Consider the following 22,861-nt stretch of genomic DNA (forward strand, 5'->3'; position numbering starts at 1 on the left):
CGCCAAACTGAACACAACAGTAAGAAAATGACTTATTTTTGTTGTTTGATTTTTAAGAAGATTCTTCTTTATATGCCTGAAGGACACTTTCACATCTGAAGGCAAGAGATCTCCCCAGCTTTTCTGGAAATGGAATTTCATACACAGTTTTGATCATCACAATAACTCAAACGTATGATAGGTATTGATGCACCCCCTGTGACTTATTCTATTTTGTACCTTAAAATTAAATGCAAAACATGGTATTTTATTTATGCAGTGCATCCCTTTCTGCAGCAACTGCTATATGCAAAATCTAATAACATGGAACTCTTCGAGCCTGTTTGTCAATATCTCATATGAGAGTCCATCTCCATACCTCTGCACAGTCATTTTCAGCCTATTTGGAATTCTATTCTAAACAGAAAAATGCTAATATACGTTAATGGGAACGATTACTATATCAGAGAGGCTGATTCTTGATCTTATTTTCCAAATAACTTATCGAATTGCCAGATGACTAAACTCAACCATTCACACTTCCTTGCCTGAATATTTTCTGCTGTGAGAGAATCCTGATTCATAATAAGATTATTGATCTGTTATCATCTGTTCTAAGGCAGAAAGCCATACATGTAGGATTTAAGGCTCTAGGCACTTTTTATCTCATATCCATAATATTTGCAATCTCTATCCTGTGGGGATAAGCAGAGAGCAAGACACAAACAAGAAATGCTAAGGTTTAAATCCAAGGAGCTTAGTTTCAGTCTTTCTCTTTGATACTTTAGGAAACATGCTCAGGCAGAAAGCAGCTTGCACAAAAGGTATCCATGCAGGCAGAGACTTGGTAGGAATGAGAATTCAGGTCTGCAAGGAAGTTTTCAGCCAGGCTGCTGAGGCTCTGTCACTGCTGTAACAAACACAGCCCAGTGCTGGCACTGGGAAAAGCAATGGCTTGACAAAGGAAAGAAAAGCAGCAGCTTCTGCCCAGCCCCTGGCTGGTACGAAGTGCACTGGACAAAGTAGCAGGACTGGGGCAACTTCATTTCCTTCAGCCTGAGCTGCTGCTGGAGATGGTTTTAAACTTTGTCTCCAACATGCTGTCTCAGGGTGTGCTCCTCACTCTTATCTCTTCTTTTCTTTCTCCTGTTCCTTTTCAGTCTAGTGCCTGAAATACATCCTGAGGGTTTGACAGTTTCTATTTAATCATTTCATCCTTCTGTATGGAAGACTACTAAGCACCATGCAGTGAAGTTACTACCAGCCTGGAATTTCTGAATATCTGCCTGCCCTCTTATCTACTTTGGTGCCAGACTCTTGATATCTCACTCCCCTCCACTCCTCACCCTGTGTCTGTAACAAATAAAAGTTCTAAATAACTCCTTTTGCTGTGGGGAAGGAAAAAAATAAAGGCTGCCAACACAGAGAGGCAGAGACAGATTGTGTCCCAAGGTTTCCTTTTTGCTCCCAGTATACTAAGGGTATGTTCATTAAAACCAGCATTAGATTTCAGAGGGAGAGCAGGACCAGCAGACAGCATTTTATTTAGCCTTGGAGGACACAGTTCAAGTCCCAGCTTGCCACCTTTTGCAACTCACCATTTATTATGAGGCTCTACAAAAGCCTGGCTATGCTTTTTGCCTTCCACAAAACCTGACTCTCCCAATAAATACATAAATCCACTGGACAAGTGTTCAGATGAGACAAAATTTCCAACTTTCAGTTGTCCTATTTTCTCCATAAAACAAAGCAGGGATCTAACACTAGACAAGACACGTTAAATAAAAAAGAAGAAGGGAGGAAGGGAAGGGAAGGGAAGGGAAGGGAAGGGAAGGGAAGGGAAGGGAAGGGAAGGGAAGGGAAGGGAAGGGAAGGGAAGGGAAGGGAAGGGAAGGGAAGGGAAGGGAAGGGAAGGGAAGGGAAGGGAAGGGAAGGGAAGGGAAGGGAAGGGAAGGGAAGGGAAGGGAAGGGAAGGGAAGGGAAGGGAAGGGAAGGGAAGGGAAGGGAAGGGAAGGGAAGGGAAGGAACACTGCCAGTCATTGGCTTGGCCATTTTCTCCCCAACTAGGGTTTATGAGTGATTTATTTTTCCATTAGGGATTTGAGGCTTAGCAATTCTCTGAATTATTCAGAATTAATCCAAATTTCATTTGGGGAATCCTGGGTGAATCAAAACATTTCCAGGTCTCTTTTTTCTTAATATGCCCAAGCACTCCAGTCCTGACTGTATGAGGGGGCATCAAGCCCTGATGGGCAGAGCAGGGCACATCACAACCCTGCTCCATGGGGAATGTTCCATTGCTCACCAGCACTGCTCCATGGGGAATGCATGTGGAATTCCTTTTTTTCATTGAGCAACGATTGCAACAGGCACATAACTATTAAAGAGTTAACTATTAACACCATCCACAGGCTCTTCTGTGCACTCACATTCAAAAGCCTGTCAGAAAGGACAGAAGATTTCTGGGAATATTCCCCTCTATCAAAACAGACAGAGACCAGTACATCTATCCAAAATCATAGGAGGGAGAACGCACATCCAGAGGGCTGCAGAAAGCAATTCCAGCTGCAGCCTGATCTGGAATTTGATGGACAGATTTCTGCATGTTAGAATATATGTAGGTAGAGATTGATGGGGTTGAGGGTATGTTAGACATCAGGAAAAGCAGCAACGCAGTGTCTGCTCCTGCAGGAGACAGTGTGATCAGAGAGCCGTGGCCATCTCATGACTGAGGGACCACCTCTTCCCATGGCCACCCCGGATGGAAAGCTACAGGCTCTGCAGATCTATTATGATTCTGGCAGAAGAGGGGAAAACAGGCCCTTCAGATGCAAATAACAATTCAATAGTAAAAACTGATATTCCAACAGCCACTGATTATACACTGGCCATGAAGTTAATTTAATTTAATCACACAGGACAGATCGCTGAGGCCAGCTGGATTCATCCCCCATCTTTAGCAGGAAAGAACTGCACCCCTTCACCAGCAGAATACCAAAAGCTTCTCTGCACACTCCAGATTGCACCTCTAAATAATTTCCATATTCATCCAAAGTATGGTTGGTAGCAATTAGAAAGTTTAAGGAGCTACACTCTGTTCCTAGGCTCCAACTGCCAGTCAGCATATCAGAGATCAGTGTTGAGAGCCATTCCCAAACATGTTGGGAATCTGCAATTAGCAACATTAACAATGGGATTCCACAGATGTAGGTTACATGCTTTCAGAAAAGAAATGGCAGTTGCTGGCAGTGGGGAAATACTTAAGAACTACTTATCCCCTAATTAGACAAGGTACTGTTCTCTAAGTACTGAATGCTAAGCAGTGCTCCAGCATGTGCTCATCTTAACCCCAAAGAATTATGGTGAATTACTAAGGTTCCATCTGAGCATTTCTTAGCCAAGGCTCCTTGCATAAACAGATGGAGCAGTTCTGCTGTTTCCGTGCTGACACATTTAGACTGCAAAAGTACAGGATTAAGTTCAAATTTATCATAAAATCACTTCAGATAGTCTTTAGTCTTAGCTGTAGTCTTTATACCCTTCTCAAGTATGACAAACAGAAAGACAACACTGTCTGTGTGGTGTTTAAAATAGGCAAATAGATGAAAAGGTTGTGAAGAAATACTGGCTTAACAGCTATAGAGGACTGGGTGAGGCCAGAGCAGGACAGCCAGCCCCAGAGATTTTTATATTCCCTTGAAGAAGGGGTGATTCTCACTAGTTGGGATTTCCCAGGACACGTTAAGGCATCCGTGTAACTCACACTGGCATTGCAGACATTAAATCCCACATTAAATGGGTAGTCATCTGATTATGGGCTGAATATCAAAATGCAGAAAGAGGTGATGAATGCAAGCTGAGATGATGTTGTGATATTGTCACCTGTGAGGAAAGGCTGGCAAGTGGCAGAATATGCCTGATTTAGACTGTTTTTTTTCTCTCTGAAGCAACACAAAGTGGTTGGAACAGAATCCAGGAGCGAGGCCAAATCAGCCCTGGCTTTCAAATGTAGTCTGGAGAGAGATTTCAACACTAGGCATCAATTAATATTGCTGGAACATTCTGAGGGAGACTCCCCAGAACCCAAACGGGACAGAAAGAGAAAAGGTCACTGGCAGAACTTGTCATAGTCTGTGCAAAGACACATCCTGTAACTCCTATTCATGAGACAAGATTTCCCCAAGATTGTAACTTCCATGGAATATCTGACAAGATTTCCCCTATACTGTAACTTCCATGGAATATCTGGTAAGATTTCCCTTACATTGTAGCTTCTATAGAATATCTCTCCTCACAGATATTGAAGGGCTGCTTCCCCAAGAAAACCAGAATAAATCTTCAGAATGTGATTCTAAGAGAGTCAGATCTTCACACATAAACCAATCCCTTGAAATTTAACTCCACACCTCCTGTCAGAGATGTCTTAAACTCTTCGGTGGTTTAAGTAACTTCAAACCAGAGAATGATGATCCCCATTTTGAAATTGCTCCTAAGATTTCAAAACAAAAGCATTTTAACATTCTTGTGAATGTACCAGAAGGAACAAGACTTGCTAGTCTGAGGCACTGGAGAGACAAGTGCCCAACTTGCTCCTGCCAGTGTAGGTTTCCTACTCTGAATTTGGCACTGTGGTCCTAAACTCACAGCTCCTCCACGTAAGAGACTCCCTCAAGTATGACTGCGTTAAATTTTAATTTTGTGAAGAAGCATCATATTTAAATAAAATTAAATTCCATTTCAGTGTTCTGATCAGCTTTCTGCAGTTAGACATTCTGGTTCTTTCTCTCCCACTGGCAATCCATATTCACATTGTGTGCTGCTTAAAGTGCAGAGCAAAACCTTTCCTCAGCCACGGACTTCCAGAAGGTTGTTCAACCTTTCTCCACAAGATAATTTGTTTTTATAATAGGAGACTTAAGTTATACTAATATATTGTTGGGAATATAATGAGAATTCTGGCAACTGAATGTCTAAATACCAAATCAAGACAGTAGATCAGTCATTTTTATCAAAGTTTCTTTATACTCCTGTGAAATTCTAGGTCTGTAAAGGTACCAGGCTTAATTGCCTAGGGAGCCACTACCTTGCCTGCCTCTCTCCAAAATGCCAGGACACAGAAGTGAAGGCTATCTCACATCTCCTTTTGTTACTTGCAGGGGTGTGAAGTAAACAATTCAATCAATTCCTGAACTGTTTTATCCCCCAAAGGATGAGGTTGGTTTTACACTGAAATTCAGGAGGGGGAAAGAAAGGACAAAACATTCAGTGGATAGAGCAGAACAAAAATCACCAGGGCATAGAGCCAGAGTGCAAATGCGTGCTGCTGTTTGTGTGCAGATGTTTAGGCAGTTTACCAAGCTACAATGTGAGATAAGCAGATCAATATTAAAATGTCAATTTACACAGAATTCATTCCCACATACTTAGACTTGGAGTGAAACATGAAGGTTCTGTAAATTCTAAATTACACACTTAAAATATGATTTTCCATCTTTAGTTGTGGCCAAACTGTGATTACCTGGCATAACACACACTGGAAGAAGCAGCCAATTTCAATACTTGGGCTCTTTCATTTGAATAAAGTTTTTATGAATGTTTAGCATCTACACCTGAAGATGTAATACATCTTCCAAAACTCAGGAAATCTGCATCACAAATTAAACCAAGTGCTAAAATGTTACAGCAATATCTGCACTGAAGACTGATTTTGATCTCTGCTGAAAGATTAAAATTGCCTACAATCCTAGGTGACACATGTAAATATTTACAGCAGCATCTCCTTGGCCTTTTTTTTTTTTTTTTTATCTTTGGCATTTATCTTACCTTTAATGCACCACGTTTTTCATTTGCTTCAAGAATAAAGATTTCTGCCATATCCTCGGCGTGCTCCGACCGCGCGTGGACAAACAAGGCTTTGCCAACTTCTGATACATTCTTGAGCGCAACCAAATTCCCATCAAGTTCCACTGTAAAGTCTGGGTTAGAAACTTCAAAGTTCAATTTGTTGTTCCCCTTGCAGTCATCAAATTTCACTAGGAGTGGGGGAAAAAAAGGAAGAAAAGGAAAAAACACATTATAAGTATCCACTTTGGAAGACAAGCTCCAGATATCTATATATTAGCTTGTCTACAGATTTGGGAAGAAATCTCTCTCAAAGGAAAAAAACTTTCAAAGAAATTCTACATTTTTCTGGCTCTTCCTCATAAACAAATCTATGAATATGTACTTTCAGAAAGATGAAGAGGCTTTGACCAGTCTAACTGGGTAACATACAAAACACTTTGGACATGAGCCTCTTGTGATCACTCCAATCAAATGCACACCCAGTTCCACAAACTGAGCAGTGGCAATAGAGACCCTGTTGTGCTCCTCATCACAGCCCAGCATCTCTAAAGGCTCTTCTGTGGCAAAGTATTCAGATATTCAGTACATCTTTAGGCACACTGCACTGTTTACAGAATATTCAGCCCCAGGCTACTGCAGAAGTTTTATAAAACTGAAAAACGGGACAATAACATTGCTTGCTACCAGGATTGTCACACAGTTCATGAGCTGCACCGTAACTAAGGATTGTGAGAAGTTTTAATGGAACAGTAGCTGTCAATAATCCTGTTTCACTTTACATGGAAAGTTTAAAATATTTAGAAAAGCTGGCATAAAGAGGAAAATATCCCTAAAGCACAAAGATGTGAGACTTTTTCTCAAATTTCTTCTCTGAGTCATTCTGCACAAAATACTGGATAAAATATTAGTGGTTTAACTACCAGCTATATGAATAAGAGATCTTCAGCAGAAACCTGCAATTGCTTAATGAACCTTTTGGGTTTTGACATTCTGAACAATACATTTGCATGTGAAAGGTTTTCCTGCAGACAACCTGTTTTGTATTCCCTACCTTCTCCTCGAGTTACTGCTACTGCAGACTTTTCACTTACCTGTATGCTCTCACTATTTTTATATTACATTTCACTTCCACTGGATCTTTAAAAACTGCATAACAATTTCAGAATAAAACTACAGAGTAATACCAGCTACATAGAATCAAAAGCAATGGAGTTTTACTGCAAAATAAAACACTTGGCATAATTATTTAAATTCACTGTACAGATTTCTTGTACTGGGTCCTTGCTTTCAAAGGAAGAGTCTCTCATGGCCAATCCCTAAACTCTTCCTGACTGTGTAATCTCTGTAACTGTCCTAAAGTACGGGAATAGGAATGGGAATGGGAATGGGAATGGGAATAGGAATAGTCTCATTCCTCTCATGAGGAACAGTCTCATAGTGGGTGGCTACTCAACACTCCTGGGAAGTTACACAGAAATCCTCTTCATCAAATTTTGTATCTCTCTCCAGGCAGACCAATATGAAGAAAGGGCTAACAGAGATGCTTCTCTTTTTGTGGAGATGCTTCCTGTCTGGGCATTCACTGGAATTCAATCCCAAAGCAGAACACCAAGGGGAAAAAGAATCATCGCTGTTTCCAGAATTTACAACTTCATTTTATGATGAATATTGATGAGATGGGTTAGATTAAAAATTAAACAATGCCAAAATCTCAAGCATTCAAACAGAATAAGGCACAGAAAAGAGACGTGGGGCACATGTTTACCAAAGCAAGAGTGGAGGGTTGGTCTTGGGCTGCTCCCAGCCTCCCACCCAGCAACCTCTCACACCCCCACCTCAGCAGAACTGGGGAGAAAGATGGAAAAGATAAAGACATGGAGGTCACTTACTAATTACCATCACTGGCCAAACAGAGATGACTTCGAGAAAATTAACTTAATTGCCAATTAAAACAGATGTGGATGCTGAGAACAAAACAAAATTAAATCCACCCTGTGAAGCTGTGACCCTGTGAATTCACACCAGACCATCCTCTTCCCAAGGAGAGTCCAAACACTGACACACACCACAGTCTCTGGCAGAAAACTCCTCCAGCAGCTGAAGGAGCTGCTGCTGTACAAGGTTTAAGCTCAATTACATGTTTTTAACTAAAAACTGCTCCCATTTCCTCCACTTTACTTTAGGGCAAGAGAACTATCCTTGGATTCACAGTGGGACAGAAAACCAGAATTTCATCAGCTCATTTGCTGTTTCATTGAATTTTGCTGAAAGCAAGAGGGATTATAAATAAAAAAGCAACAAAAACTCTTTCCCCTCAGACACTGCAGTCTCTGCAGACAAACCGATCTCAGGCTCTCATGTGGCAGATCCTGCCTGCAAAGCCTTGTACTGAACTAGAACCAGGAGGGAAAACCACTGAGTTTGGGAGCAGCAGCAGCTCAAATCAATTTTAGAGAGCTCAGGGTGTGCTGGTGCCCACACTCCAAGGCTAGGAACTGTTTCCAGGAAGGGTCTGTGCCCACAGCAGGATTTTGATGAGAGGTACCCTCAGTAAGGCCTCCCTTGTGAAAAAAACACTTTTTTGTTGTTAATGTTGGGTTTATGACAGGTGTTTTAACAGACTCAATTCAGTTTCCTAAAGCTACCAAAATGCTTTCCTAAACCAACAAAAATGCAAAATTTTCCTTTCACTACGAATGTGGGAAGGCAAAATTCTCTGCACTAACCATTATGTACAGATACTGCTTAGATTGCAGCCTTTGTGAATTCCAGGTCTCTTATTTTTTAATCCCCTAAAAAACACAACCTCCAACTAAATAATTTAAAAAACAGAAACAAGGTTTAGGAACTTGTTCTATTGGTGGCATCCCTTCCCACTGCAGAGGGTTTGGAATTCTGAGTGACCCTTAGGGTCACTTCTAAGCCAGTCCAGTCTGTGGTTCTCTGAATCAATATGTGCTTTTCATTATCAAAACCTGCTGCTCATTTACCATTAATGGCTTACAACTGAAAAAATTAGCATTGGCCTCTGAGAAATTATATCAGGAATAAAAAGTTTTAAAAAATTCAAAAGCCAAAGAAAACTTAAAGTAATCTCTGAAAACCAAATGTCATTGTTCAGAGCTGTAGCATCACCAGCCAAACACTACAGGTCCCTTTCAAGAAAAGGCCAAACTGCTGCATTTCTAAAGCAGGGAGGACCTGGCTGGGAGTGCACTGCTCCCACCTCTGCTCAGTATCCACAAACTCTGGGATTCCTGCATCGCTGCCATCTGCATGCTCTGGGGAAATTCAAAGACCACATGCAGATTTGGCACATGGAATCAGGAGAGGTACTTTATTCTATATTCCCTTTGTAGCAGGAATTTGGCACTTTTAAACCTTTCATATTTTGCTGTCTATTCATCTTGCTTTATGAAACCCTGCAACTTTTTCCAAAAAGGGCTGAAGCAGAGTTGGTTGGAAGTGGGAAACTGGGTTTTTTTACCATATCTCATCCAAAACCACTGATGCCTTCAATTCCCAATCCTACTACAGAAACAAGAGTATTTGGTGAGGTTAATAGCAAGGAGAAGGAAAGAAAATGAAAGGCTCTGAGAAGTACTGATATGTAGGACAGAAATTAGAAGCAGGAAGAGATGAGTTGATCACGGGGATAGAGAACACTGAAGATTATTTGGCCTAAGGGCCAACAGAGATGGGAGTGAAACCAATTGTTGAGAGAGTTGAACTGGAGCCTTAGATAAAATCCCTAGTCTGAGCTCAGATCAAATATGGACCTTATCAGGATGATGTTGTCTCCTGGACCGGGCTGAGCAGGGAACATCACCTGAGACTGAACTGCATTCCCTCACAGGGAACTTTTGCTTCCTTAAACTCCTGCGGCTTCTGGGGAAGAGCCAGCGCAACACCCCAAATTTACTGTACTTGAGCTGCCTGTAGCAAGCTCCAGGAGCAGCTGCACAGCCCAAGGAGCTGGGGCTGGCACTGAGCACACTGACCTTCCCTGCCAGGCACTCAGGAGAGCTCCGAGGAGCTCCAGCTTCATCAGCTTCCTCAGACTTCCCATCCATGGCATTACATCTATCTCTTATCACCTGTACATTGCTAATGCCCATTAAATATAAGGGAAATAGGATCTTTAGTTCTTATTCTCTGGTGAAAAAAAATCTTGCTTTGTACATAAAGCCAGTGTAGAAATCTCTATGTAAAAACTATAAAGTGTGATTAATTAATTAATTAATTACTCCTTTTGTCCTCCAAGTACCAACCAGTGTAACAAGAAATGAGACAGAAGTTGTGGATGTCAGCTGAGCAAAGTGTCAGCCTGAGCTGCAAAGGTGCTCTTTGACTATCCAACGCTTTGCTGCTTGGCAGCACTGATAACATATGGTCTGTGTGATGATGTTTGTGGTGCTCGTGCATTTGTCACAGAGATGAGGTGCGAGGAAAGTCCTGAGATGAATAATTGACATTATTCCCACTACCCACATGCATTAGAACAGCTTGGGTGAGCGGGAGCCTGGTGACAGGGGCCACACACCCCAAAGTTCCCCAGTTCTCCTGCACACTCACTCTGCATTAGAGCTTAAGGAGTTTGGATTTTAAACTCCTCTGAGCAAAGGCCACTTGTTCACCCTGTGTCTGTACAGCACTTACAATGAAATGATTCATCTTTGGTGCTCAGGGTGCTACGAAAGTGCAAAAAATGAGTAACAGCAACAGTTCAGCCCTAGCCCCAAAATAAAACATTGGCAATGCTGCACCAGGCATGACAAGTGAATGTCTCATTGACAAGAATTCAATGAGCAATTAAAACAGTGATCTAATATTTATATCAAGGTGGAGTTCTCCATTTATTGACGCATCTATGACTCTTTTGATGTTCCTAGTCATGCTCCAGCTGCCAAATGAACATCTTTATTGTGCCTAATATGCCACATGCTATGAGACAGGCTCCAAAACTCCATGCAAGCAAAATGAAAACACTGCCAAGCAGCTCCCAGTGAAAAACACGAGTGTCATTCATCGCCCTCTGTTCATATCTCAGCCTCCTGTGTTAGATTTTTACTCCTTTTTGTAAAATTCAACATGTGAATTGTACAAAATATTTCTTTCTACCGAGCAATATTCATTATTAGCAATACCTGCATGCATCCCAAGGCTTTAATCACTGACTCTGAGCTCATTAGCACCAAAAGACATGTTGGAAAAACATGTGCAGGATCCCAAGTCCACTAATGCAATGATGGGAAAAGTTGTAACTGGAAATATTAACCTTTATAGATCTCAGCAAGAAATCTCATGTTCCTGGGATTCCTCCTTTCAGTGCATTCCATTTTCTCTGTTATGATATATCACAAATGTAAGGTTTCTACACCACTGAAATATTTATGATAATGACCCACAGATGTTTTAAAGGATACCATTTAAAAACATTTAAAGGTTAGCAGCTGCATTTCTTGTAAATGAAAGTAAAAGAAAACAAGCTGAAATAGGTTGGTATTCTAAAGCATATGTTAGCCTGATATATTCCGCTTCCAAAGTAATTTTTTTTCTGAGTTTATTTCTCAAAAGTTTAATTTGTTTTGAACAGAAATACTGAATCCATAATTTTCTCTCCGGTGAAATATCCAGAGAGGTATTCTGAATAAATAAATACACATATTTACCTATAAGCACACCAAAACTAACTCTACAAGTCTCTACATACAGGTATTAATATTTTTCTAACAAGTAACAAAATGGCTTCTGAAAGAGGAAGTTTCACATTGAAAATACAGACTTAATTACTCTATCAATGAATATTAGGATGCTTTTTGTAAATATAACGTAGCTTGCTCAAATCCGTGGGAGTAACAGCATCAAAGCAATATTATCCTGTGCATTTTTTTCTTCTCCTTTCTGGCAAATAACTTTAGATCATATTGAAGCCACAAGACAGAAGGTGTATCTGTGAGAGGTCTGAGATGCAAGAAAAGCACATTAGAGCTGCACAAAGGCAACTTAACTTCCCAGCCCAGCAGGGATCCCCCAGCGCTGCTCAGAGTCCTCCCTGCTCAAAGATATTTGCAAAACAGGGAAGTCAGACAGAGACTGGGGAGGATGAGCTTCATTAACTGCAAAGAGAGAAAAGTGATGGTTGAGGCACATGGAAATGCTTCTGAGTGCTGTTGTTGTGTATAAAAATTCATAAAACACCGTGACCTGGCGAGGCTCTTGTTAGCAATGAGCAGAGTGAAAACAGCGGGAGAGGGACGAGCACTCAGCCCTGGGACAGGTCCTTCTCAGCAGCTCCAGCTGCACAAACACAAAGTGCAACAGGGCTCCAAGGGCTGAGCTATCCTGCTGCTGTGGGGAGGATAAAATCCACCTGGAAACAGCACATCTGGACCACTTGAATCCATCCCAGAACAAGAGAGGTAATGCCACTACAGCTACCGGCACAGGAGTTGGGAAACAAAACAAATCCTGCCTTTCAAGCCAATAAAAAGGTCCACCAGGAGAAACAGCTTCTTTCCCTGCCTTTGGGGTACCTTCAATAGCACCGCTGGAACACGAGTTCTGGCAGCAAACCCATAGCCTGTGAGTTTTTGCTGCTTTTCTGCTAAAGCACCTGAGCAGTAGAAGAGAAAATGTTGCCCCGTGACAATCTGAAGGCAGAATAATGCCCAGACAAGACATTATCAACAGTTAAGTCAGACAGGTTGCTCCTAAACATATGATATTATCATTATTTCATATCTAAAAGTGCTGAAGAAACAATGATTTCACAGATTAGAAAACCTACTAGCATGACTGAAGTATTTACACAAAAAATCTTATTGAACATTTAATAAAAGGAACAAAATCAATTTTATGAAAAACCTTTTTCAAGGTTTTTATACAGCTTAATGCTACATTCTAACTCTGCAGCAGAATTGCTACAGAATGATTTTTTTTTAACAAATCCAACAAGCAACAGTGGGTTATTATCTTGCACTGCATGTTTATGATTTTCTTGCATTTATATAATTTCTTTATGTGCCCCTGAAGTAAATTACAATGATGACTTATTTAGTTTCCAGAGAGTCAGAAATTGAGGGAACATGAACAACAGCAAAATGTTCGTCACAACATAACAAGAATTGCTTAAGACAAATACATATTTATATTTGACTCCTTTGGAAGAACAAGTACTAAACAACAGACTTCATCCCTGGGCACACTTTTCAAGTCTGAAAAAATAAACTGATTACCTAAACTGGCAAACATCCCTGTGTGGTTTGTGTGTGATGATTAGATTTGTGCAGAGCCCTGCTATGATACAAAAATTAGGCCAGCAGTTCATCTGCCGGGCACAGGGTGTTCATTCCTGCCCCTTGGAGAACACCCTTCCCACTGGAGAAATGGTACCTATTAATAGGCACAGCTTTCTCTGTGCTGTCAGAATTCATTACAAGCACAGATAGGAGGCAAGCTTCCCGAGATGAGGAAAGACAAGGGATTTCACCCAGAAGCCAGCTGCAGCCAAGGAAAGGTGTGATGTTCTTACAAAAGAGTCACACTGGTCTCTCTCCTGCATGTTCTCTACCACCTACAGTTGTAGCAGAGCTGGGAAATTGCTAAAACACCTGAAATTCTGCAGCGCAGATCACCTGAGCAGTAAGTGATACCTGACTGAAGGCTCCCTCTTGGGTGACGGGTTTGATGTGTGATTCCAGAGCCGGTGGCTTCACCCACACCAAAAACCCCACCCAGCCATGCTCTGCTCTGCCCCTCCCCTCACCTTCTGCCCTACCCAACGCTGGACCTGGCATCTTTTCACATCTCACTGAGCCCTGCCTCCCTTCTCTTGGCACATCCCAACACCACTTGGCTCGATCTGAGTACCACATCTGGTACCCTGAACTAGAAGTGATCAGCCCTGCTCTAGAAACAGAGGCCTCAAAAATTGTGTCAGCCTGGGTCTGGAGCAAAATGTTCTGCCTTGCAGCACCGGGATTGCTGTTTGGGATTCCAGCAAGTGCTTGCACAGAGCACAGGTGAGCAAGGTGGCTCCAGCAGTGCCAAAATCCCAACTTTTTCCATGTCACTGCTACCTCTTGCCTTTTCCCACCATGCTCCCTCTCTCCTTACTTCTAGAAAGGAAGATCCCACAGTAGCATCCTGTGCTCTTCAACAAATTTATTCTGCCAACAGGGCTCCATCAGCTGCCTGTTATTGCTTGAAATTACAGGAAAATACAACCACCACAATCAAAACTGAAAGCATTCCCTCCTCCCCCAGCAGACTTCACCAGTTCACTTACATGATATCTTCACACATCATTTTGCTGCCCATTGTCTTATTTAGGGCAAAAATTTAATCAGGTGGAAGGAGCTGTAATGAGTTGTTCTCAGCTGGAAGTTACCTTGACTTACTCATTACAACACAGAGGTGTTATTGACTGATCTCCTGGGTCAGTGGCTGCATTATCAGGCACAGCAACACTGTAGCCGTTACTCTAAATCCTAGAGAAAAACTACTGTTTCAACAAAAATATTGTGTCAGGGAGTGTGTCTGAAGAAAAAAATAAATAAACAAACCCTTTAGATGTTATATCACAGTCATTGATCTTGTGAGCAGAACACAGAGCTCAGTTTAAGTGGAGCTGTTTTGTCTCTGTAAAGGCAGGGGACACAAACTGGCACCAGATCTGTGGAGCTCCAGTCTCAAAGGAGCTGTCACACCTGGGGAGGAATGTGACATTTCCCTGTTAATGCTGCATCGATTCTGAGCAGCCCAAATGACCCCAGAGCCAGCAGTGATCTGCAGAAAAGATATTTTTAAACTTTGTTGGTTTCTGTGAAAGGGTTTCCCATTGCAGTGCAAATGATCAATAATTTTCCATTTTAGCAGATTTACACAACATTTTGCTAAGATCCCCAGGACAATATAAGATGAAATTAACTTTAGATTCTTACAATATCTTCACTGGCTGATCTGAGACACAAGCAGACAGAATCAAAGACATTCAGATGCATTCAATATGTTCATGGCTCTGCAGATTGGTGTGAGAAGTTTGTCAATATGAAATTAATCGTGTCTAAAAAGGAGGGAGATTGGACAGAAGTCTGAATTTGTATAAGAATTCCCAGTGGGATATTATGGATATTTCCTTTGAATGCTGCCTGAATAAAGCGTGGAGAGGTAGTGGACTACTGACCATGAACTTCCTTGTCTTCTTCTCAGGTACACATCTGATCTTCGAGCAGTCACTGTGCTAATTTCTTGATATATGTAATTTATATAAAATTAATCAGTGGAGACTGAATTCAGGAAAAACAAAAACAAGAAACTGTGTCCCAGGAGATTTAACTGTATAAACAAAAGACTGCCAGCAGATGTCAAAAAGCAGCAAAAAGCAATCACTCACAGGAAACACCTATAGAGAAACCAGCCCAGAAAGAACCTTATTTACACCAGTATGTGTTTCAAATGCCTGCAAAGACACAAACTTATTTAGTAAAGGTTTTCCATTAACTAGACAAAATTAGTCAAAGGTCGTAGGGCTATCTTCCCTCAAGCTGACAATTAAAACTGTTTATCTTGAAGGTCAGTTTGTTATAATTACAATGATCTGCCATTTCTTAATGTGATCTGTCACAACTTTTTCTTTTTTTTTTCTGTTTTAAAGGCACGAGATTCTGTCAGCACTCTATGAGTGTTTCTACTTGTGCTAAATTAATCTAAGAAAAATTATGATATTCTATTGGATGAGCAGAAGATTCACTGAGTTACACACACATTTCCATTTGCCTGAGGTTGGGCCATTAGTAAGAAAGGCAAATAAATGATAGAAGTGAAATATGGAGCCTCGCTGGAGGAATGGAAGCATTGTCTGCTCCTCCAGTTGCAAGTTCAAATAATTCAGTGATTTGAGGCTGGAAGAAGAAATTACTACTGTAAAAAATATCTTTTGTTCGATACCAAAATCCATGGCAGCTACTCACAGCCTTATACACTTGTTTTTATCAGAGATGGGAGAAAAATATTGCTTGAGATATCTCTCCTGCTGTGGCAGAACTTGGAGACAAGAAGTCAAAGGGCAGGAGCTTTTCATTAAATAAGGCATCACTACAAAGAGGTTTTTTGCACATTACCCACAGATGCTGTGTGAGGCAATATTGCCTCCACCTCTTCAGTCTTGGGTCTTGGTTTCACCTTCTGTGTGGAATGACAACTAATCTGTAATTCAGCTCACTGCTTCCTCACCTCACCACTCCAACAGAACCTAAACTACTGGTCAGTACACGCCAGGAAATGTTAAAAACCCCAAATACATGGACATCTGTGTACAGCCACCCTTCTTCTAGGGTGATAATAATTATAAAATTATGAAAGTACAATAGTGTTTCCTTAAAAGACATCCACAGGAATAAAGCTTTTATCTTGTGCCCTGGGAAATAATTTCCAAACAGCACTCAGTGGTAGGAGTTTGTTTCAAAAATAGAGGATGACACATCATTTACAATACATAAAAGGAAATGAGAGTGAGTAATAAATCCACTGTGCAATATTTTCCTTTCAAAATGGATACTGTAGGTTGCTGGCCTATTTTCCCAGCTGCTGAATGAGTAATGCCATGCCTGAAAATCTGCTCAAACCATTTATTCTGTAGATTGTTCAGCTTTCCTGGTGAAAATGTGAAACAAAGGTCCTGTCAGTTCCAGGGAAAATCTTTTGATTTCTCATCCTCTCCATCAATGAACCTGACAGAGGAATAACAATTCCTCTTAGTGGTTTTGCCAAGTTGTCTCAAGAGAGTTCCCTCAAACTTTTTTTAAGTCACCTGTGCAAGCTGACTTCTCCAGACTGATCTGATAAATGTGCACATAACTGACCTACACTCCTTTTCAGACCTCGGTTTAAATATCAGGTAAATAAAATTAAGCCCTTGGACACAGTTTATTAATAACTTTTCCGAATGCCTTCAGAATCTAAGCTGCATTTAGTTTTGCAAACTGAGTTAGTAATTAAGCTTTTGTGTTACTCAAGTAACCATCCATTTCCAACACACACAGATAATTCTATAAGCCATGCAAAAATCAACCTGCTGAAATACAAAATTTCTGAGTATAACATAGAAAGCCACCTCTCAGAACTGTGCTGCATTTAAAACTTGTTAAACTTATTGTCATCTCTTTGAAACAATATCAATGCTTGACTAACAGTTACAGAACCAAATAACCTTGGTTTGAATTTTGACTCTCACACTCAGATCAGACAAGCTGCACTGCTGAGAACAATGTAATTAAAATTGCACCATGTAATCTTGCTCTGCACAGTCATTCCCAGAACAGTTTCTCTTCACATAAAACACAGGCTTTTATACTTTAAAGAAAGAAAGGCTTTGGCATCTTCCACAAAAAAAACTGACCTGAGGGAAAGTATATTCTGTCAGTCAGGATCATTTATAAGCAACCTGAAATTTGTTTACATAGATAAACCAAGGGAAGAACATCAGGCTACTGAAGTTTTTGCCTCTTTTAAAAACTAAGAACAGTGAAAAAAAATTAAAAAAAAAACAACACAAACAAAAAAACCAAAAAGCAAGAGAAAACACAAACAGCTCAGTAGTGATTATTTGATGATCTGGGTGATGATGTTATTCACGTTTGCTACTGAAATGGGTGGAATTGTTCCACATTTAAACAAGTACTGCACATGAAGCAAATGACAATGAAAAGTTGTGTCAATTGCTTCACACAATCTTTGTTTCAGATATAAACTCTGCTTCTTTGGGCCATTTGCTGCTGGCTGGTTGTCACAGGGGGATGTCTCACCTTTATCTGGCACCATGTAGGTAACACTGCCAGCCTGGAATTTGCACCATTGGAACCATCAACTAAGACTGGGATCAAGGCAGTGCTTGATTCCAAGGCTGTTTTATCACCTTCAGGAACAAGGATCAGGCAGTAACTGACAGTTTCCACAGAAAGCTGTGACCAGTGAATAAAACTGTGTCATGTATTAAACTCCACAGTCAACAAAACGGTGCAGGGAGAAGCCATCTGAAAATTTTATTACCAGATACTCTCTTAGATTTAATAAAACACAGTTATCCCTAAAATTATGTGAATTCCAGCTGCCATGATACTTGTCAACTCAATAAAATTTGTGTCAAAGTCAAATAAAGGAAAAAAACTCGATTTCTCATCTTCCCTCTTTTCTCCTTAGGCTTGGTATAGATCCCACTAATGACAAATGCTCTGATGGCTGCACTGAGAATTACTCACACAGATTTCCTACACTCTCACCTCACTTTGCAGCATTAGAATGCAGAAACCTCAGCACATCTGTTTGAATAAGCACCTCTTTTCCTTCACATTAGAATAACTATAATGGTTATAATGCTTATGAAGTTTAAAGAGGTGAGATAATAATCAGTCAGTCTTTACTTTGCTTCTGGTTATTATTAAATAAAAGGAAAGAATGCAAAAACCCCAAACCACTGAATCTGTGTGTTTTTCCAGCTCACATCCCCTCCCAGAGCATTAGTCTCTTGTGACAAATAAAGCTCTGTCCTTGTGTACACTGATATCCCTCATTTGTGCTCCCCTTTGCTAATGGCTACAATCGTGACAAACAGAGAATTCATCTGGTAAATGTGAGTTGCCAAAAGTTTTCAAGTGACACAACGTTATATATCTATACACAGGGCTGCTTAGCAACTTTTTAGTTGTTCCACCCAGGAACTGAGGCGTAAATAAGTAATTATGCTATAGCAGAGTGCATGAGACATTTATAAATATAGGAACGGAAAGGTTATCAGAATTCATCACCTAGCAACAAATATAATATCATCAGCTCCCCTGTCTAGCAGGCATCTAGCAAGCAATGCATTATAAACTCTGCTGCCTAGCGAGTTAACTTGGGAGTTTGAAGTTGAAATGAACTCTACAGCTAATTAAACTTAGCTCAGTGCTTCTGTAGGCTGCTTGTTTGCGTTTCAGCACATGCTTTATTCTGGAATAAACAGTTGCTATTCAGTCACCCACAGATGGGTCACATTCAAACACCGAGAGAAGCCAAGAAAATGAGAATACAGAGATGCCCTACACTTTCTCATGGCCCCCAAGAAATCGAGACTGGCTGGTAAATGCCTGTAAATACAAGCACAGCAGCAATTCTGGGAACGTGCTGAGATCCCTCAGACTCAGAACGTGATCAAACTGTAGTGTCAACATGGTTCCCACAACACAATTTTGGGGATGATTCCAATACAAAAGACTGGTTTTACAACTCCACACTTGTCTTAAACATTTCAAAGTGATGGATGTAATTATTCACCAGATTCACTTAATAATAGACTAGAACCTGCATCAATGAATATTAACTAAAAAGAAAATTAGTTTTGAAGTACCAAATGCTTTGTGTATTCAGCCTGACAGACAACTTTGATTCCCTCCTTCCCTTCTCTTTCCCCTCAGTGTTTTACATAAATACTCTGTTGTTACAAAGCCTGCCGTCTGGAAACGGATGGGACTCGTTATTGCACAGGCAATGGCTGCTATTGTACTGCAATGTAGGGTGATAGAGGTGCAGTGCTGCCACCATACTTCATTTTACTTTGTTCATCTCATATTATTTTTGGAAAGCAATTCCTGATCATCACCTCCAAGACCTTTTGTTTCACAAAACTCTTCATTACAATTTCCTTCCAAAGCTGAACAAAACCAGATTTCATTACAACCCTGAAAGATGTCCATTAATGCTTTGAAGTTCTGCCAGAGACAAGTCTGGATTGGGAACATTCTTCACCAGAGAAGCTTTCACAGAAGAGTAAATTACAGAGAAATGGATCCTGAACTGGCAAAAACCAACAAGTCCTTCTATCAGTTTCCTAGACATGGAACAGTTATCTTAGATGAATTCCAGCTCCAAGAGATGAGAACATTTCCTCGCAGGAGTCGGACCCCAGCAGCCCTGATTTAGTGCAAGCAGATTACCTGGCCAACCATGACAAACAATCAAGAAATAAAACACAGGCTCTTGGTATGTCCTACATCTGCTCCTGCCTTTGCAGACCAACCCTCTCTAGATGGACACTCACTCTCTGTGCATCTCCTCTTGACTCCCATCTCAGGAGCAGGTTCCCAAAGGAGCAGCCTGGAGTAACGTGCTCAGCTCTTGGGGAAGAGTTTCTCTTCTGTGAGTCCCGTGCCTGCCTCCCACCCCCTCTCCTGCTGACACAACCTTTCCACACAACATTCCCATACAGTAACTGCAATGAGTTGTGCTGCTCAGCTTAGTTCCTTTCCAGACTTGCTTCCCAATCATTCATTCCTCCTCCAGCTTTCCAAACCACCAAAGGAGTAAATATTATTTTACTACTGCATTCACTTGCTGTTCCAGGAGGAGACTGCATTTCTCTCCCTTCCCCTCTTGAAGTGTCTAGAATATCCTTCTTTACAGCCACGGAAAATAAACCAACTTTTATCTGTGTTAACATGTTGGGAGCTCCAGGTAAATTGTCCATTTGAGGTCACACAGCGGGCACTTCCATAGAGCCATGGAACAGTTCAGGTTGGAAATGACCTTTGAGATCAAGTCCAGCCTCCAGCCCAGTACCACCACCATGTTCATCATTAAACCATGTCCTCACGCGACACACCCATAGGTTTTTTCCAGGGATGGTGACTCCACCACTTCCCTGAGCAGCCTGGTCCAAATCTTTGCAACCATTTCTGTGAAGGAATTGTTCCAGAGCTCGGGATGGCTCTCTCCAGTGCAGGAGCTCCACCGCCCACAGCTTTGCAAGGCACTGCTCTCCTATCAAAATTGGAATCACCACGCAGGGTGAAGGTGCATGTATTCCAGAAAAACAGCATTTAGACACAAACATAAGACTCGCCTAGGAAGAAATCTGGAAGTGCCAGAACAGTCAAAGAGAGCTCCCAAAATATTTTCAGAAAGTTAACTACCACCTGAAAGCACCAACTGACAACAGACAGTGCCACAAAATCTGCCACTCTCAGGAGCAGAAAAGCTTTTCATAGGCCAAGCACGTTAAATTTATTTCATTGTCTCCATCTACAGAAGCCATCAGGTTTTTATTTGCACTGAAATGGGGTTTGGCTACAAGTATTGAAAATTAATTTGTTCAAAACACAACCTGTGACCTACAGAAACCAGGGACAGCCACGGAAACGCCCGAGAAAGTTCATCTTGAGGGCAAACACACGTATAAAGTGATAAAAATGTTAGATCAAATTGATATTTAGGATTAAGTATGGTTAAAGTTCAACAGTACCAACATGAGCATGCACATGCCGAACGTGAACAATAATATTTTAAAACACGAATTAGAGCATTTTATTGTTACTTGGAATGGGAAAAAATCCACCAAAGATTCAAGCACTACATCTCTATTTCCATTCCCAGATAGGCAGTATTTACAAACAGGGACCAGCCTCCTGGCAGGCAGACACCAGTTCTTCCCAGCTAGCACAAATAACACAATATGGAATAACATCATCAAGGAAAATCAAGAACCAAAAATTAGATTCTGCAAAATAAGATGGATAAGAGACAAAGTGAAAGGAAATGCACATATTCCAAAGGAAAGTGCTACTGGTCAGTTGAGCAAGTGCTGTAATTCTTAGGCCACAGGACAGCTGGAGAGTTCATTAGTTGTGAGAGTGTTTGATTCTATGTGGTGGAAAAAGCTGCACCCAAAATGAGTGTCCTGCTTTCTGAGCTGGTAGAGAAAGAGAACATCAGCACTAGACTTTGGTAAAAGGATCATGTGGGATTTTTTAAATTCTGCCTTCACCAATTATTCCAAGAATGACTTTTTATTTTAAGACAAGCAAAAATAAATGTTGATATTAAGAATTTTTAAAAATATATATATTTTTTTTAATTTAAGCAAGGGGGAAGAAAACACCAAAAAAGTCCCACAGATTTCCAAATTTAAACAAATATCTGGGTGAAAAAGCAATTGCTCTCACATATGCACAAGGTGAATGATGAGGCATTACTCCAATAAACTGATGTGGAATACTACTCAAGAGTTATGTCAGAAGCAGAATTTCATTATGGAAAGAAAATATTTAATAGATCTACGAAATAGTCAGAGCTCATTAAAAAACCATCACCTTCCAACCAGTAAAAGTATTTAGTGTTCTTTATCTTGTTTCAAGCAAAGTCAAAGCAAACCAGATAAACAAGTTTTCTATTTTAACCATATATTGTAACTTTTTTTTACACAGACCCAATATCCACTCCATGTGAAAACAAATACTGGTGCTGTGTAAATTAATGCCTTGTTTATTAAAATAATATCACATTCCCACAGGCACAGAAAGGAATTAGGAATTTCTCTTTCCAGATTTTACCTCCTCTATAAATCTTCAAACTTTATACATAGTTAATTAGAAACTGCTGCAGTGTATAGCTCATCATTACATATATCAGCTAACATTTCTCATTAAGGCTACAGATTTTGCAACTGCAGCTGCTGCATGGCAAATAAGTCCTTTTTATATCTATCCTTCATAAAACAGCCTCTGTTGCACATTCCAATTGTTTTGTATTGTTTTAAAAAACCACAGGTTTGTTATTTCCCCCTGGTAGATATGTACTTTTCTGCTATTGCTTAAAAACTGCATTTACCTGAGAAGCAGGAGTTCAAATCCAGTACTTTACGAAAGATCAAAAAAAAGACACTTCCTAGCAAACATCAGAGCAGAGCAAATAATTCACAACAATCATTTATTTATTGGATTTGCCATTTATTTTTCTATTCACCACAGATTGCTAAATTCTTACATGTAAATTATTCATGAGTTTCTGCCAATGCTTCTGCCATTTAAATTACTGTGAAAATGGAGTTGCAATTATTCAGATTTCAACATTGGCTCTGTCAGGTTTTTGGAGCACTGGTTCTGTTCCATGATTGGTTGCAACTTGCCAACTTGGAATATGTTTCAAGCACTACACTTGAGTACACAGTTCAAAATTTACTTTGTCAGTTCTATACTTGCAATTTGTGCTCTGAATATAATGTTTT

At 40.5% G+C, this 22,861-nt stretch overlaps 1 protein-coding gene across 1 annotated transcript in view; it reads right to left on the reverse strand.

The window, feature by feature from the left end:
• Positions 1 to 22,861, reverse strand: part of CDH13 (cadherin 13) — a 329,961-nt gene that overhangs the window by 254,601 nt on the left and 52,499 nt on the right. Inside the window, exon 3 of the mRNA XM_062500268.1 lies at positions 5,803 to 6,011. Coding sequence (XP_062356252.1) covers positions 5,803 to 6,011 — 209 coding nt within the window. The remainder of the gene's footprint in view (positions 1 to 5,802; positions 6,012 to 22,861) is intronic.

The sequence above is a fragment of the Cinclus cinclus genome, chromosome 11 (genome assembly GCF_963662255.1).
Source record: "Cinclus cinclus chromosome 11, bCinCin1.1, whole genome shotgun sequence".
NCBI classification, from domain to species: domain Eukaryota; kingdom Metazoa; phylum Chordata; class Aves; order Passeriformes; family Cinclidae; genus Cinclus; species Cinclus cinclus.